This window comes from Lucilia sericata, unplaced genomic scaffold, assembly GCF_015586225.1.
Source record: "Lucilia sericata isolate MDLA Ls3-8-SP2 unplaced genomic scaffold, ASM1558622v1 Contig003909F_arrow, whole genome shotgun sequence".
NCBI classification, from domain to species: Eukaryota; Metazoa; Arthropoda; class Insecta; order Diptera; family Calliphoridae; genus Lucilia; species Lucilia sericata.
In genome coordinates, this window is record NW_023997078.1 from 3424 (window position 1) to 21138 (window position 17715).

Below are 17715 nucleotides of genomic sequence, written 5' to 3' on the forward strand. Positions count from 1 at the left end.
AGTCGAGACTATAGATCAGATTATAGTCTCGATTATAGACTAGTCTATAGTTGAGACTATATTCTAGTTCAACGGTTCCCAAATGGGGGTCCGCGGACCCCTAGTGGTCCGTAGTAAAATCATAGGGGGTCCGCGAAGACGAACGAAAAAAACATGAATAAACAATATTCTTTTATATGTATGTACAAATATCTCCAATTTTTGTGCAATAATCCCAAATTTTTTGGTGACTTTTTGAATTTTATTTTTTCGGTTGTTTATCAGGAAGAAGCTAGGCCCTACAAATTTATTGTATAACTTTTATAAAATAAAGTATTGCTGGATTTGTAATTTTTATTTCCTGTATATGTACTGAAATAATGGTTTTTATTTCAGACAAATAATACTCTGCCTTACAATTAAATTAGGGATACTGGTACCGGAGTATGAAGTTCAATTCAAAGACAAGCTTATTACAGATTTAAGTTTATCAAATTGTAAGTGTTTCCTTGAAATATTTCCTCGAAAATATGGGGTAAGAAAAATAAAAACAAAATTAGTTTTTCTTTAAATAAATATAAAAATGGGGTTTTATTATTGGTTTTTCTCGGGTTATAAATTGGGGTTTTGTACGTACCGTACTCTTCGGGGTTACAAAAGTAAGTGAGTATTACAACTTTTTGTAAGAGAGAAAAAGGGTAAAAAGCGCCAAAGAATTAAAAAACATAGAATGGCCAGTGAACAGTAACTGGCCATATACACTGTGCGCATAAACATCCCGCCCCCCTTGCAATACTGCAACAAGGAAGGCTTAGGATACTGCGGGGTAAGATAAGCTGAAAACAGAGTTAAATAAAATATATGTATATAAACAAAAAAATGGTAAACTTTTTTTTTTTTTTTTTTTTCAAAACAACAATTCATTTTTTAAATTCATTATAACAAAAATAATAAAAAAGGGTATATTAAACAATGCGCCCTGACATTACATTGATAACAATGGTTGCCGGGGTTTGTTGGTGTTGCTGCTGATATTGTTGGGGTTGTTGTTGATATTGTTGGGGTTGTTGTTGATATTGTAGGGGTTGTTGTTGGTACTGTTGCTGTTGTGGATGCTGTGCGCAGCAATGATGTTGTTGTTGGGGTGTGCCGACCTGGTTTTTCGTACCACGGCTTTTGTTCCTCCTTTTTTTTGAGGACTTCCGATCCTTGGGACTACCGCTGCCTTGGGTTGGTTGTTGATGGGCCTCGGGTTTGGCCCCTTTTTTCGACCTTTGATGCCGGTGAAGGAGGGTATGGTGCTCTGACATGCACTCGATGCACCGCTCTCTGCTGGTGCATTTATCCTTCATGTGGGAATGAGCCAGGCAGTTGAAACAATATCGGTACTTTTTCACCGTTTCCCACCGCTCCCCCACCGACATCTTCCTAAATTTCGGGCACTTCCTCAAGGCATGCTCCTTTTTGCATATACGGCAGTCCCGAAGGATCTCATCACGGGTTGTTTTTATGTCCTTAGACGAACCGGGGGCTTCAACGGGTTTGCGGTGGATTTCCAGGCGGCGATTCACATTCGACATCTTGCTATGGGTAAAGTAAATAGAGAGAAGAAAAAAAATACAAATTAGTCAGTTTCTGACTTTGGCAAGAGAACAAGCTTCACTATTGGGCGGGTAAAAATGCCCGAAGCTGTTCTCACGTCCGCTGTGCGGACCTTGCTGTCATGGCCTACATGGGTCTTCTCTATCCTACCTAAACGCCATTCATTCGGGGGTAAATTATCCTGACGGATCACAACTAAATCTCCGACTTTGTAGTCCCTTTGCGGATATTTCCATTTAATTCGCCGATGGAGTTCTTTGAGGTATTCCTCTTTCCATCTTTGAGCAAACTGATGATGGAGCACTTTGAGTTTTTGCCATCTATTAGCAATATTCAATGAAAGATCGGAATGATCGGGTTCAGGGGGTGCCAAAAGAGGTGCTCCTATCAGAAAATGACCTGGGGTTAAAGGGACTAAATCGAAAGGATCATCGCTCATTGCAGTTAAGGGTCTTGAGTTTAGGCAAGCTTCTATTCGGGTTAACATTGTCGAAAACTCCTCAAAGGTAAATTTCTGCATTCCAGCAATTTTGCGAAAATGAGTTTTTACACTCTTTACGCCGGCTTCCCATAAGCCGCCCATATGAGGAGCACCAGGGGGTATAAAATGCCATTCAATTGGCTGAAAACTATTTCGTACAAGTACTTTTTCTCTTAATTGGGGTAAAAACTGCTTTCGGTCTACTTCGAGTAAATTAGCAGCACCGACAAATGCAGTTCCGTTGTCTGAGTATATGTGGGCAGGACAACCTCGACGGGAGAAAAAACGAGCAAAAGCACCAAGAAATGTTTCGGTCGACATATCACCGGTTGCCTCTAAATGAATCGCTTTTGTGGCGAAACAAACAAAAACGAGGACATAACCTTTCGTTATTCGGCAACCTCTACCAATGTAGGATTTTATGTCGAACGGACCTGCGAAATCTAAACCGGTATGGGTAAACGGTCTCGTAAGAGAAGCACGTTCAGGGGGTAAAGCAGCCATAATCTGCTGACCGGTTTTCTTTCGATATATAGTACATTCCTTGCAATTGAAAATGACTGTACGAATTAGATTTTTTAACTTGGGGACCCAAAACTCATTTCTTACTAATCTGAGCATTAATGAATGGCCACCATGGGCAGAACATTTGTGAACATGTTCAACAAACAAACGGGTAAATCGGGCTGCATAAGGCAGAATTTTAGGGTAACGCTCATCGTACGTTAAGCCAGGGGATCGAGTTAATCGACCATTGATTCGGACAAAACCATTTGAATCAATAAACGGGTTCAAAGTGAGTAAATTACTCTTAGACGAAATGGGTTTACCTTTCGAGAGTAGAGAATATTCAGGTATATAATTCTTTTGACATACTAGAACCAATCGATCTCGAGTAAATTTCATTTCTGACTGGGTTAAATCTAAGGTGTTGTACAAGCATTTTCTGGTTTTTAAATATTGTAAACACCTGAACCAATACGAAATAATTCGCATTGCACGGGGTAAATCTGAGAAACGTTCCAGTATGTCAAATGTTGGTTCTGTCTGAACAGAAAAAGATTGAACTTCTAAATGCTGATGTTCGGTAACGATATTTTGTGGCCAGTACTCTCGCGGCTGTCTTAACCACGAGGGACCATGCCACCATAGGGGGTTATCAACTAAATCTCGAGCAAGACTTCCACGACTTGCGAGATCTGCAGGGTTATCTTTGGAATCCACATGAAACCAATTCTCGTTACCAACTTTCTTTACGATTAAGGCAACTCTGTTTTTGACAAAGGTTGGCCAATGGCACGGGGGTTTTTTGAGCCAAGATAAAACTATAGTAGAATCAGTCCACAGATAAATCTTTCTCTTGTCTAGATTTAATTGACTACACAAGGATTCTACCATATTCGCCATCAAAGCCGCTCCACAAAGTTCTAAACGGGGTAATGTTTCAGACTTAACAGGAGCTACCTTCGTCTTTGCAGAGAGTAAATGTGAAGAGATTTCATTCGAAGAAATACTTCGAACGTAAAGAGCAGCGCCATAAGCCTTTTCTGACGCATCAGAAAATGCATGAAGTTCAATATCATAACTCGGGTGAAAATTAACCCATCTTGGAATGTTAATTTTCTCAATATTGGGGTAATCATTTAAAAATGAGTGCCATTGCACAAGGGTTAAGGGTTTTAAACATTCATCCCAATCTGTCTTATCTTTCCATATTTGTTGCATTATAATTTTAGCAACAATGATTTTTGGGGATAGCCAACCGGCGGGGTCAAATAGCTTAGCTATTTCTGACAAGACAGCACGTTTAGTCACAATATCCCGGCGTGGCTGCGATATGAGTCGGAAGTAGAAACTGTCAGTTTCTGCATTCCATCGCAAGCCTAGGGTTTTTGTTGTACTAGCATCTGAAAATTTTAAGAAGTCTGCATCAAGCAGATTCTCACGGGGTAAATCTTCTAAGAGACGTATGTGATTGGCAGTCCATTTTCTCAAAACGAAACCAGCCGATTCAAGAACATGGGTAAGTTCAATACGTCTCCTAAAAGCGTCTTCTAGCTCATGAGAGCCAGCAAGTACGTCGTCGACATACATTTGGGTTTTCAAAATTTCAGATGCTAACGGACTTAGGGGTTTACAATCGTTGGCCAATTGTAAAAGAGTTCGAATCGCTAAATACGGCGCACAATTCACTCCGAATGTGACAGTATTTAGCTCATAGTCCTTTATATCAGCTTCGGGACTACAGCGGTACAAGACCCGTTGAAATTGTGTCTGTTCGGGATGAATTAAAATTTGGCGATACATTTTCTCAATGTCAGCGTTAAAAACGTAACGAAAGAGTCGCCATTGTAGGATTAAGACCGTTAGGTCTGCCTGTAAAACAGGACCGGGGTACAAGACATTATTAAGGCTTACGCCATTGGAGGATGGGTTCGAGGCATTAAATACCACACGAAGTTTAGTGGTCACACTATCGGGTTTAAATACTGCATGATGCGGTAAATAATAATTAGTCGCATCTGAACTCGGGGGGTTAACTGCTCTGATATGTCCCATTTCGAAATACTCTCTAATTACAGTATCATACTGTGATTTTAGATCGGGGTTTTTCAAAAGTCGAGTTTCATTTCGCCTAAACTGGGACAGAGCACTATGTCGAGAATCTCCTAATGTCACTTCATTAAGAAATTCCCGACGAAAAGGGAGTGAAACTACATAGCGACCATCGGGGTTCCTATAGGTAGTAGTCCGGTAAAGTTCTTCACAATATTCCTCATTTTCCGACAACCGTGTCGCTTGTGGAACTTCTTCAAGTTCCCAAAACCGAGCGAGTTGAGCGTTCAGCTCCACTTGATTGCAAAACGATGCAATAGTATAAGGGGGTTCAGATTGAAAAACTTCACCAGTTACTATCCAACCAAAAACTGTTCTCTGGGCGATCAGGTTGCCATTCGGATGCTTTTTAACATCCGAAGTTAAAATTTTTGGATAAACATTTCCTCCTAATAGAATATCCATACGGGTACACATGACGTCGGTCATGGTAATATCGGGAAAACTAGAGCTTACAATATCTGTAAGAGAACAAGAGGGCAACCGACCGGTAATCTTCTCGACTACATATGCACAAATTTTCAATTTGAAACTCGGGTCTATTGGAGAACCAATAGTAAGAACGCACATAGTCGAGGAATTTCCAGCCAAGCAATCCATCATACCAGTAACATTTATCGATGGCACCGAAAATGTTGGTATTGCAAGCTTCCTTTGTAATCTCCTAGAGATAAAGGTACCTTGCGAACCAGGGTCAACTAGCGCTCTTGCTGTACATCTGAGATGGTCAAAATGGACTATACAAATAGCCGAGCCCAAAAGGACTGTGGAATGGGGGTTAGGGCTCAGATGTGCAGCATACGTATGAACGTTTTGAGTCGCTGCAGAAGTTGATGGGGGAAAATTAGGAGGGTGTTGATTTTGATTGCTTGCTGGAACTGGGTTTATATTGTGCTGGGTTTGGTTAGATAAGGTTTGAATATGCGGGGGTTGAATTGGTACATTTGTACCAGAAGCTATAGGGAGCTGGGGTGAAATTTGCGAACCTTGACCTTGCGACCTAGGATCTCTATGAAGCAAAGAGTGATGCTTCTGTCTACACAACGAACAAACATGAGTACTTCTACAATTCTTAAAATCGTGAGAAGTCGCCAAACAATTTGAACAACACCTAAGTCTCTTGACAGTTGACAGCCTATCATCTACACTCTGACTCAAGAAGTTAGGACAAAGTCTTAGGGGGTGTGGTCCTTGACAAAGGAAACAACGACAAACTGTGGGACTCGGGGTAGTGTTTGTCGCAAAACTTTGAACTCTTCTAGAGTCATTAAATGATTTCTTTGGGGGGTTAAAACTCGAGTTCTTTTTCGACACAGTATTCTGGGGTTTGTTTTGAACTGGGTTGGACTGTCTTATATCAGAAATAGACTCAAGAGTTTTGAAATGAGCTGTCAAAAAAGCGTCCATATCTTCCCACTTTGGAGATTTTGGACAAAGTTTCTTGGACTGTTCCCAGAGACTTAAAGTATTTTCGGGTAGCTTTGTAGCACAAATATACACTAACATGACGTGATAAAATATTTCCGGGGTAACTTCTAATAATGAAAGATTCGTAATACAATCATAAAGCGTCCGTTGCAGATTTTTAATATTCGGGCCTGTTTCTTGGGTAAGGGGTTTAATACTCAAAAGAGTACGAAGCTGTTCATTTATGAGGGCGTCTTTGTTCTCATATGTGTCAACTAACTTTTTCCATGCCACTGCATAGCCATCGTTAGTCAATGGAACAGTTTGTATGACATCATGAGCATCTTTTGCAGTTTTCTGCAATAAATAGTACAATTTCTGTACTGGGGTCAAACGGGGGTTATTGCCATACAACGCAGAGAACATGTCTCGGAATGAAGGCCAGTTCTTATAGTCACCATAGAAAATTGGGGTGTCACAAGGGGGTAAATGAACGAGTGGTATTGAACTTGCTCCATGATCATTGGACTTTTCTGCCTGAGCAGCGGATTTTAAATTGTCCAAATGGGTCGTGATCAAGGAGATACCACGAGTGTAGGTACTATAAGAAGCCATATACCTGGACTTCACTTCAACGATTTGTGGGGTTTTCAATTGTTCAGCTTCGATCAACAAAGTATCGTATGCTGAACGAACAGCTTCCCATAAACGGGTTAATTCCTTTTCATGGCTACTTAACGAACCAATTCGATGTTCACCAACAGGAATTATTGAAATATAAGCCTCGAATTCGGCTAAACGATCTGCATTACGAATTAATGTGGACATGTCCATTTTAGATCTTAATAAATACCGGGTAATTTTGACAAAAAGCAAGAAAAATTAGAGGAAAATGAAAAATATTCAATAAATAGAGTAAACTTGCTCAAAAAAAAATTAAAAAATAAACAATCTAATCTTCAAAATTAATTTAAAGGATTGAAATTTATCACGTATCAAGGATTTAAGGATCAGAATAAAATCGAAATCGACAAAAAAACGAGTAAAATTTTCAAAAAAAAATCAAAAACTTTTCAAAATAGGGGTAAATTTCAATAAATATTTGGATAAATTGGAATTTACGACGTAAATTCCACGAAAAAAACGGGTTAAAAGTATAAAAATATTAAATATTAAAGTGATTTTACACGTTGTTCGTTTTTAAGGGTAAAAATTTTCCAAAAAATGGGTTTAAATAGTTCGAACAACAATTTTTTATAGTGTAAAAGCACTTTCAATATTAAAAAAAGTATAAAAATGTATAAAAAAACACACCAATACTGCAAACGAATAAACGGTTACTCCCTTCGAATAAAATTAATAATTATTTTTCACTTAAAAATAATTATTCTTTAATAAAATTTTATTAATGATTTAAATTTGTATTTAAATTATACGATTTATCTATTCTCACGGGTTAAAATATAAAAATTGAGTAAAAATGTACTTTATCACTTTAAAATACACAGTAACCGGTTTATTCGTACAATCAAAATATTGCAGCACTAATGTGTGTGACAATAAAAAGCAAAAGAAAAATAAAAAAAACAAGTTAGAGTGCTAAATTCGGCTGAGCCGAATCTTAAATACCCTCCACCAGCTACTTTTATATTAAGACTTTTCTAATTGGTCAAATATTTGTAGAAATAAGTTATCTCATGTCTTAAATTGAAAAATCCCAAGATTTAAACAGCTTAAATCTATTACAATTCCAAGATTTATTGAACATTGCAAACGCAATTTTCTTTATATTTTTATAGCGCTTAGCGATATTTAGTAATTTGCATGTATGCATGTGTGTGAAAATTAAAGGATTTTCAAAATACATATATATAATCTACACAAATTGGTAATGCAACTAGTTAAATACGGTTAAAGTGCTTTCAAGTGCAGGACCTAGATATGACCAATTAAATTCCGATCGTAAAAAATTCTTTAAGCTAAATTTCTGTACATAAAAGCTATATTTCAGTAAAATTTTATATCTATCTCGTAATTTAGTAATAAGTAATGTGTGTTTAAGTGATTTTCGGAAGGGAACCTTGTATGGGACCGACCGCACCCATGTTATGAGCCGATCGTGAGAAATCTTGAAATAGAATTTTTGTATACAAAACTAATATTTGTGGCAAATTTTGTATCAATAGCTTTATTTGGTAATGAGTAATGAGCGTTTAAGAGATTTTCGTAAAAGGACCTTGTATGAGAGCTATGACGAATTATATATAAAAACAAAATTTCAAAATTCTGTATCTATATCATTATTTGGTAATGCATATTGTGCATTTAAGTGATTTTCTGGAGGGGACCTAGTATGAGAGCTATGACCAAATCTGGACCGATCGTAAAACAATTTTATAGTGTAATTTATGTATATAAGAGCAATGATTTTGCTAAATGTATGATATCAATATTTGGTAATGAATTATGTGCGTTTAAGTGATTTTCGGGAGGGAACCTTATATGGGAGCTATGACCAAGGTTGGACTAATCGTGAAAAAATTTTGAAATAACATTTATGCGTACAAAAATAGTATTAATGCCAAATATTTTATGGGTATCACTATTTCCTAATGAGTTATGTGCCTTTAAGTGTTTTCTGAAAGGCACCTTGTATAGCAGCTATGATCAATTATGGACCGATAGGAAAACAATTTCACAGTAATATTTCTCTGTATATGAGCAATACTTCTGCCAAACTTTATAGTTAGTAATGAGTTATGAGCGTTTCACAGTAATATTTCCGCGCATATGTGCAATACTTGTACCAAATTTTATATGGATATCTTAATTAGGTAATGATTTATGCGCGTTTAAGTGATTTTCGGGAGGGGACCTTGTATGGGAGCTATGACCAATTATGGACCGATCGGAAAAAACTTTCACAGTAATATTTCTATGCATACTTTTACGAAATTTTGTATGGATATCTTAATTTAGTAAATTTTTCACAGTAATATTTCTATGCATGTAGGCAATTTTCATACCAAATTTTATATGGATATCTTAATTAAGTAATGATTTATGCGCGTTTAAGTGATTTTCGGGATGGGACCTTGTATGGGAGCTATAACCAATTTTGGACCGATCGAAAAAAACTTTCACAGTAATATTTCTATGCATATGTGCAATACTTATACCAAATTTTATATGGATATCTTAATTTAGTAATGGGTTATGCGCGTTTAAGTGATTTTCGGGAGGGGACCTTGTATGGGAGCTATGACCAATTTTAGACCGATCGGAAAAAACTTTCACAGTAACATTTCTATGCATATGGGCAATACTTATACCAAATTTTATATGGATATCTTAATTTATTAATGAGTTATGCGCGTTTATGTGATTTTCGGGAGGGGACCTTGTATGGGAGCTATGACCAATTATGGACCGATCGGAAAACACTTTCACAGTAATATTTCTATGCATATGGGCAATACTGATACCAAATTTTGTATGGATATCTTAATTTAGTAATGAGTTATGCGCGTTTAAGTGATTTTCGGGAGGGGACCTTGTATGGGAGCTATGACCAACTTTGGACCGATCGGAAAAACCTTTCACAGTAATATTTCTATGCATATGGGCAATACTGATACCAAATTTTATATGGATATCTTAATTAAGTAATGAGTTATGCGCGTTTAAGTGATTTTCGGGAGGGGACCTTGTATGGGAGCTATGTCCAATTATGGACCGATCCAGAAAATTTTTCTCTGAAAGAATTCTATTGACATAAGATTTTAATTTGTAAAATTTTGTGAAGATATCGACATTATGATGGAAGTTATTAACGAAAAACCCATTTTCCGGGAATATGTACTTTTGTATGGGAGGTATATGAAATTGTGGACCGATTCTGGCAATTTTGTGCACTGATCAAGATCTTGTGTAGAAACGAATGTATGGTGATTTTCATGGAATTATCTTGCATAGTTTTGGAGAAAATTACATTAGAATGTGAAAAAAATGCCTATTTTTTTCGAGGTTGTTTTAAATTTTGATTCATAACTTTTCCCGATGTGAACCGATATTGCTCATTTTCAATACCAAACTGTACCGGATAATAATGAATATTTTGGGTGAATTTGGTTAAATTATATTGCTTCGTTTTAACGTGAGCGTGTTTTACACAGACAGACAGACAGACGGACGGACGGACGGACGGACGGACGGACAGACGGACATAGCTAAATCGACTCAGAATTTCATAAGGACCCAGAATATATATACTTTGTTGGGTCTCAGATGAATATTTCTTGGTGTTACACACGGAATGACAAAGTTATATATACCCTCTATCACCACTGATGGTGGTGGAGGGTATAAAAACAACCAACAACACTGTAGCTTTTTTTTTTTTTTTTTTGTATTATTATAATTACTAACACTCTCACTTCTCACGGGTATATGGGTATAATAAAAATATATAATTTTTATTTTTATTATATAAATTTATTTATTTTTAATATTAATAAAAATATCACAATAAATATTCACAATTAATTTACTTTATTCGCGTGTCCGTCTGTTTTTGTTTACAATCGAACTAACGAGTAAATTTTTTCCTTCTTTATTCTCTTTTGTGCTATATTCGCTAATATTAGCACAGTTGGGTAAAAAACGTATCAATATAAAAGCTTTTTGTTAACAGCGGAGTTAACAGAGAATAAAGAAGCTGGGATTAATAAAAAACAAAAACACTTTCAAGTAAATAAAAAATCACTTTAAATAAAAGAAACGCGGGTAAAATAAGTAAAAAGCACTGAGTATAATAAATAAAAAATGCACTAAATATAAGAGTTTTTAATTTCTTTTATTTTAAAGTAACACGCACACACGCAAATCAATAAATTAAATGAGAACAAGGGGTATAAAGAAAGTGAGAGGAAAAATGCACAGACTTTAATAAGAAAAAAATGAAAATACGTTTTGCCGACGGCAAATTGCAATTTTTCAACACGGACTTTTTGATCACTTGTTGGTTATTTTTTCTTCTTTTTGTTTTATAAGAAACACTTTTTATTGTCACTTTTTTCTTTCACTTTATTAAATGCACAAAAACGTACCTTATTTCCTTTGGGTGCAGGGGTTAAGTGGGGATAAATTAAATAATTTCCAAGAGGAATTTTAGGGTTAGGGTGAAAATAATTCCGGGGGTTTCTGAAAATAAAAATATTTTCTGAAATATTTCAAGGTCTCGGGGGTTTTTATCCGGTTCGAAGGACCAAAATGTTTCCTTGAAATATTTCCTCGAAAATATGGGGTAAGAAAAATAAAAACAAAATTAGTTTTTCTTTAAATAAATATAAAAATGGGGTTTTATTATTGGTTTTTCTCGGGTTATAAATTGGGGTTTTGTACGTACCGTACTCTTCGGGGTTACAAAAGTAAGTGAGTATTACAACTTTTTGTAAGAGAGAAAAAGGGTAAAAAGCGCCAAAGAATTAAAAAACATAGAATGGCCAGTGAACAGTAACTGGCCATATACACTGTGCGCATAAACAGTAAGCAAAAGTGTTCTTGTTTGAAAGGACTAAAATTATATATTTCCAAAACAGAGGTGACTCTTTATGTATCTCTTTATAAATATTCCAATCCGACGTGATACACAGATTTTAACTTGATTTTGTTGACCAATACATATTATTAAATTAACATCAGAAAATCCATAGCGTTTCGCGTAAATATGTAGCCAAAAACCATGAAGTAAAATAATTCGTTGGTATTTTAAAATTCAAATTTAAGTTCCAAATTCACAGTACTTTAACAAAGAGTTCAAATCATATATTATGCGGATAACGCATTCCTCAACAACATAGAAGAAGTCGAACTTTCTTATATTATTTTCCCAAAACTTAGCTCACTTACTCATTTCACCCTTTGCAATCGCAACAAATTTTTGAAACGTGACTCCTTAAGCACATGTGACAATATTTGATAAGGAAACCTTTTCGCTACCTTGAAGAAAAATGAACATGAAAAATCTCACGATCATAAAATTATACATCATGTTAACATATCAACAAAGAAGTCATTCTATCTTCAAAACATGCAATTGAAAACCTATCTGAAATATTATATATTCTCAAAGTACGGGAATATTTTATAGATATGACATCTCTACATTTATTAGACCTAGGAATTAATGAACTATGTCAATTTTCGGATGGACAATTATTTAGAACAATAAGATATCAAAATATGTATGTGGGTCCGCGAAATTAAATAAGTTCTTCAAGGGATCCGCGAAGTAAAAATCGGTGGGAACCGCTGTTCTAGTTAATAATCAAGACAATAGTCAAGACAATAGTCAACTATATTGTATAGTCGAGACTATAGACTATACTATAGTCTAGTATATAGTCGAGATTATAGTATAGTTTTATCTATATTCGAGACTATATTCTAGTTTATAGTCGAGACTGTAGTGTAGTTTATAGTCGAGATTATAGTCTAATATATATCCGACTATAGTCTAATATATAGTAAATACTATAGTCTAGCCTATAGTAGAGTTTATAGTCTAGTCTATAGTAGAGTATATAGTCTAGTCTATAATAGAGATTATAGTATAGTCTATAGTCGAGACTATAGTCTGCGGTCTAGTCTATACTCTAGAATATAGTGTAGTCTATAGTCTAGACTATAGTGCAGTCTATAGCCGAGACTATAGTGCAGTCGAGGCTATGGTCTAGTCTATAGACGAGACGATAGTCTTGCCTGTAGACGAGACTATAGTCTTGCCTATGGTCTTGCCTATAGTCTGAGCTATATTCGAGGCTATGTACTGGTCTAGTCTAGTCAAAAAAGTACTCTCTAATTCCCTCTTTCAAAATCTCTATTCTAATATGAATGTGAAAATAAAAGATAAACAACAAAATACTTTTTCAAGTATATAGAGCATTTTACATACATAATTGGAATTAAACATATTTAAAAAAACAAAGTATATAATAGAAATTTATGTACTTACATATTCGTGTATATAACTGGGTCTATGAAAAAAATCTGCAAAGAAAGCAAAAAGTTAAAATTAAATTCTAATTAGAATTAAGCTTAAGCAACAAGTATGATGATGCTCTTTATGCTGGTTGTGTTTCGTTTCTCTGGTTAAAGCAAAAAATGATGTAAAAGGAGCTAAAGAAAACAAAAAGTCATGAGCAGGAGATAAGCTGAATGTAATGTGCGTTATACACGGCTCTGATGAATTTTATATACCCATCAGCAAAAGTTTGATTTTTGCAATTTTTTCATTACATAATCCTAAATTCCTTTGTTTAGGGTCCATCACATTTTTTCATGATCAACAATATATATTTCGCGAAAATTTCATTCCTCTAGATATTCGCTCTAGGAACTATCATACCAAATTTCTATGTTTAACAAATGTAGTAAGCGAGTTGGTTTCATTCGAAATCTTTTCCACAAAATCTCAAATTTTGAAATATAACATTTTTGCATAAATTAAACATTGCAGACAGGTGTAGATAATTTTTAGCTCACGGCTTAACTAAGACAACAAAATGACTTTTAAAGAAGTTACTATCAATTTATCATATTAATGTTTAAACATTAAGATACATTTAGATTGGCGGTACAAGACCCGTTGAAATTGTGTCTGTTCGGGATGAATTAAAATTTGGCGATACATTTTCTCAATGTCAGCGTTAAAAACGTAACGAAAGAGTCGCCATTGTAGGATTAAGACCGTTAGGTCTGCCTGTAAAACAGGACCGGGGTACAAGACATTATTAAGGCTTACGCCATTGGAGGATGGGTTCGAGGCATTAAATACCACATGAAGTTTAGTGGTCACACTATCGGGTTTAAATACTGCATGATGCGGTAAATAATAATTAGTCGCATCTGAACTCGGGGGGTTAACTGCTCTGATATGTCCCATTTCGAAATACTCTCTAATTACAGTATCATACTGTGATTTTAGATCGGGGTTTTTCAAAAGTCGAGTTTCATTTCGCCTAAACTGGGACAGAGCACTATGTCGAGAATCTCCTAATGTCACTTCATTAAGAAATTCCCGACGAAAAGGGAGTGAAACTACATAGCGACCATCGGGGTTCCTATAGGTAGTAGTCCGGTAAAGTTCTTCACAATATTCCTCATTTTCCGACAACCGTGTCGCTTGTGGAACTTCTTCAAGTTCCCAAAACCGAGCGAGTTGAGCGTTCAGCTCCACTTGATTGCAAAACGATGCAATAGTATAAGGGGGTTCAGATTGAAAAACTTCACCAGTTACTATCCAACCAAAAACTGTTCTCTGGGCGATCAGGTTGCCATTCGGATGCTTTTTAACATCCGAAGTTAAAATTTTTGGATAAACATTTCCTCCTAATAGAATATCCATACGGGTACACATGACGTCGGTCATGGTAATATCGGGAAAACTAGAGCTTACAATATCTGTAAGAGAACAAGAGGGCAACCGACCGGTAATCTTCTCGACTACATATGCACAAATTTTCAATTTGAAACTCGGGTCTATTGGAGAACCAATAGTAAGAACGCACATAGTCGAGGAATTTCCAGCCAAGCAATCCATCATACCAGTAACATTTATCGATGGCACCGAAAATGTTGGTATTGCAAGCTTCCTTTGTAATCTCCTAGAGATAAAGGTACCTTGCGAACCAGGGTCAACTAGCGCTCTTGCTGTACATCTGAGATGGTCAAAATGGACTATACAAATAGCCGAGCCCAAAAGGACTGTGGAATGGGGGTTAGGGCTCAGATGTGCAGCATACGTATGAACGTTTTGAGTCGCTGCAGAAGTTGATGGGGGAAAATTAGGAGGGTGTTGATTTTGATTGCTTGCTGGAACTGGGTTTATATTGTGCTGGGTTTGGTTAGATAAGGTTTGAATATGCGGGGGTTGAATTGGTACATTTGTACCAGAAGCTATAGGGAGCTGGGGTGAAATTTGCGAACCTTGACCTTGCGACCTAGGATCTCTATGAAGCAAAGAGTGATGCTTCTGTCTACACAACGAACAAACATGAGTACTTCTACAATTCTTAAAATCGTGAGAAGTCGCCAAACAATTTGAACAACACCTAAGTCTCTTGACAGTTGACAGCCTATCATCTACACTCTGACTCAAGAAGTTAGGACAAAGTCTTAGGGGGTGTGGTCCTTGACAAAGGAAACAACGACAAACTGTGGGACTCGGGGTAGTGTTTGTCGCAAAACTTTGAACTCTTCTAGAGTCATTAAATGATTTCTTTGGGGGGTTAAAACTCGAGTTCTTTTTCGACACAGTATTCTGGGGTTTGTTTTGAACTGGGTTGGACTGTCTTATATCAGAAATAGACTCAAGAGTTTTGAAATGAGCTGTCAAAAAAGCGTCCATATCTTCCCACTTTGGAGATTTTGGACAAAGTTTCTTGGACTGTTCCCAGAGACTTAAAGTATTTTCGGGTAGCTTTGTAGCACAAATATACACTAACATGACGTGATAAAATATTTCCGGGGTAACTTCTAATAATGAAAGATTCGTAATACAATCATTAAGCGTCCGTTGCAGATTTTTAATATTCGGGCCTGTTTCTTGGGTAAGGGGTTTAATACTCAAAAGAGTACGAAGCTGTTCATTTATGAGGGCGTCTTTGTTCTCATATGTGTCAACTAACTTTTTCCATGCCACTGCATAGCCATCGTTAGTCAATGGAACAGTTTGTATGACATCATGAGCATCTTTTGCAGTTTTCTGCAATAAATAGTACAATTTCTGTACTGGGGTCAAACGGGGGTTATTGCCATACAACGCAGAGAACATGTCTCGGAATGAAGGCCAGTTCTTATAGTCACCATAGAAAATTGGGGTGTCACAAGGGGGTAAATGAACGAGTGGTATTGAACTTGCTCCATGATCATTGGACTTTTCTGCCTGAGCAGCGGATTTTAAATTGTCCAAATGGGTCGTGATCAAGGAGATACCACGAGTGTAGGTACTATAAGAAGCCATATACCTGGACTTCACTTCAACGATTTGTGGGGTTTTCAATTGTTCAGCTTCGATCAACAAAGTATCGTATGCTGAACGAACAGCTTCCCATAAACGGGTTAATTCCTTTTCATGGCTACTTAACGAACCAATTCGATGTTCACCAACAGGAATTATTGAAATATAAGCCTCGAATTCGGCTAAACGATCTGCATTACGAATTAATGTGGACATGTCCATTTTAGATCTTAATAAATACCGGGTAATTTTGACAAAAAGCAAGAAAAATTAGAGGAAAATGAAAAATATTCAATAAATAGAGTAAACTTGCTCAAAAAAAAATTAAAAAATAAACAATCTAATCTTCAAAATTAATTTAAAGGATTGAAATTTATCACGTATCAAGGATTTAAGGATCAGAATAAAATCGAAATCGACAAAAAAACGAGTAAAATTTTCAAAAAAAAATCAAAAACTTTTCAAAATAGGGGTAAATTTCAATAAATATTTGGATAAATTGGAATTTACGACGTAAATTCCACGAAAAAAACGGGTTAAAAGTATAAAAATATTAAATATTAAAGTGATTTTACACGTTGTTCGTTTTTAAGGGTAAAAATTTTCCAAAAAATGGGTTTAAATAGTTCGAACAACAATTTTTTATAGTGTAAAAGCACTTTCAATATTAAAAAAAGTATAAAAATGTATAAAAAAAACACACCAATACTGCAAACGAATAAACGGTTACTCCCTTCGAATAAAATTAATAATTATTTTTCACTTAAAAATAATTATTCTTTAATAAAATTTTATTAATGATTTAAATTTGTATTTAAATTATACGATTTATCTATTCTCACGGGTTAAAATATAAAAATTGAGTAAAAATGTACTTTATCACTTTAAAATACACAGTAACCGGTTTATTCGTACAATCAAAATATTGCAGCACTAATGTGTGTGACAATAAAAAGCAAAAGAAAAATAAAAAAAACAAGTTAGAGTGCTAAATTCGGCTGAGCCGAATCTTAAATACCCTCCACCAGCTACTTTTATATTAAGACTTTTCTAATTGGTCAAATATTTGTAGAAATAAGTTATCTCATGTCTTAAATTGAAAAATCCCAAGATTTAAACAGCTTAAATCTATTACAATTCCAAGATTTATTGAACATTGCAAACGCAATTTTCTTTATATTTTTATAGCGCTTAGCGATATTTAGTAATTTGCATGTATGCATGTGTGTGAAAATTAAAGGATTTTCAAAATACATATATATAATCTACACAAATTGGTAATGCAACTAGTTAAATACGGTTAAAGTGCTTTCAAGTGCAGGACCTAGATATGACCAATTAAATTCCGATCGTAAAAAATTCTTTAAGCTAAATTTCTGTACATAAAAGCTATATTTCAGTAAAATTTTATATCTATCTCGTAATTTAGTAATAAGTAATGTGTGTTTAAGTGATTTTCGGAAGGGAACCTTGTATGGGACCGACCGCACCCATGTTATGAGCCGATCGTGAGAAATCTTGAAATAGAATTTTTGTATACAAAACTAATATTTGTGGCAAATTTTGTATCAATAGCTTTATTTGGTAATGAGTAATGAGCGTTTAAGAG

The 17715-nt window shown here is 35.5% G+C and overlaps 3 protein-coding genes across 4 annotated transcripts; all 3 read right to left on the reverse strand.

Annotated features, from left to right (window-relative positions):
• Nucleotides 1-943: 943 nt before the first annotated feature.
• On the reverse strand, nucleotides 944-11533 carry LOC119615040 (transcription factor asR4-like). Of its 2 annotated transcripts, none has more exons than XM_037971123.1 (2): nucleotides 11194-11533; nucleotides 944-1563 (listed from the first exon to the last, which is right to left on the reverse strand). In XM_037971123.1, the coding sequence occupies exon 2, from the start codon at nucleotides 1557-1559 to the stop codon at nucleotides 945-947; it is 615 nt and encodes a 204-aa protein (XP_037827051.1). In that variant the 5' UTR covers nucleotides 1560-1563; nucleotides 11194-11533; the 3' UTR covers nucleotide 944. The 2 variants fall into 2 exon arrangements, with proteins under 2 accessions (XP_037827051.1, XP_037827052.1); XM_037971124.1 differs by lacking the exon at nucleotides 11194-11533 and adding an exon at nucleotides 10514-10650.
• On the reverse strand, nucleotides 1604-6919 carry LOC119615039. Its single transcript, XM_037971122.1, has one exon. It carries the CDS (start codon nucleotides 6917-6919, stop codon nucleotides 1604-1606), a length of 5316 nt encoding a protein of 1771 aa, XP_037827050.1.
• Nucleotides 11534-13685: 2152 nt separating the features above from the next.
• On the reverse strand, nucleotides 13686-16328 carry LOC119615042. Its single transcript, XM_037971125.1, has one exon. It carries the CDS (start codon nucleotides 16326-16328, stop codon nucleotides 13686-13688), a length of 2643 nt encoding a protein of 880 aa, XP_037827053.1.
• Nucleotides 16329-17715: the final 1387 nt, after the last annotated feature.

Excerpts from the sequence above, each read along its gene's own strand:
- LOC119615040 (XM_037971123.1), bottom strand. The coding sequence starts at position 1,559 with ATGTCGAATGTGAATCGCCGCCTGGAAATCCACCGCAAACCCGTTGAA.
- LOC119615039 (XM_037971122.1), bottom strand. The coding sequence starts at position 6,919 with ATGGACATGTCCACATTAATTCGTAATGCAGATCGTTTAGCCGAATTC.
- LOC119615042 (XM_037971125.1), bottom strand. The coding sequence starts at position 16,328 with ATGGACATGTCCACATTAATTCGTAATGCAGATCGTTTAGCCGAATTC.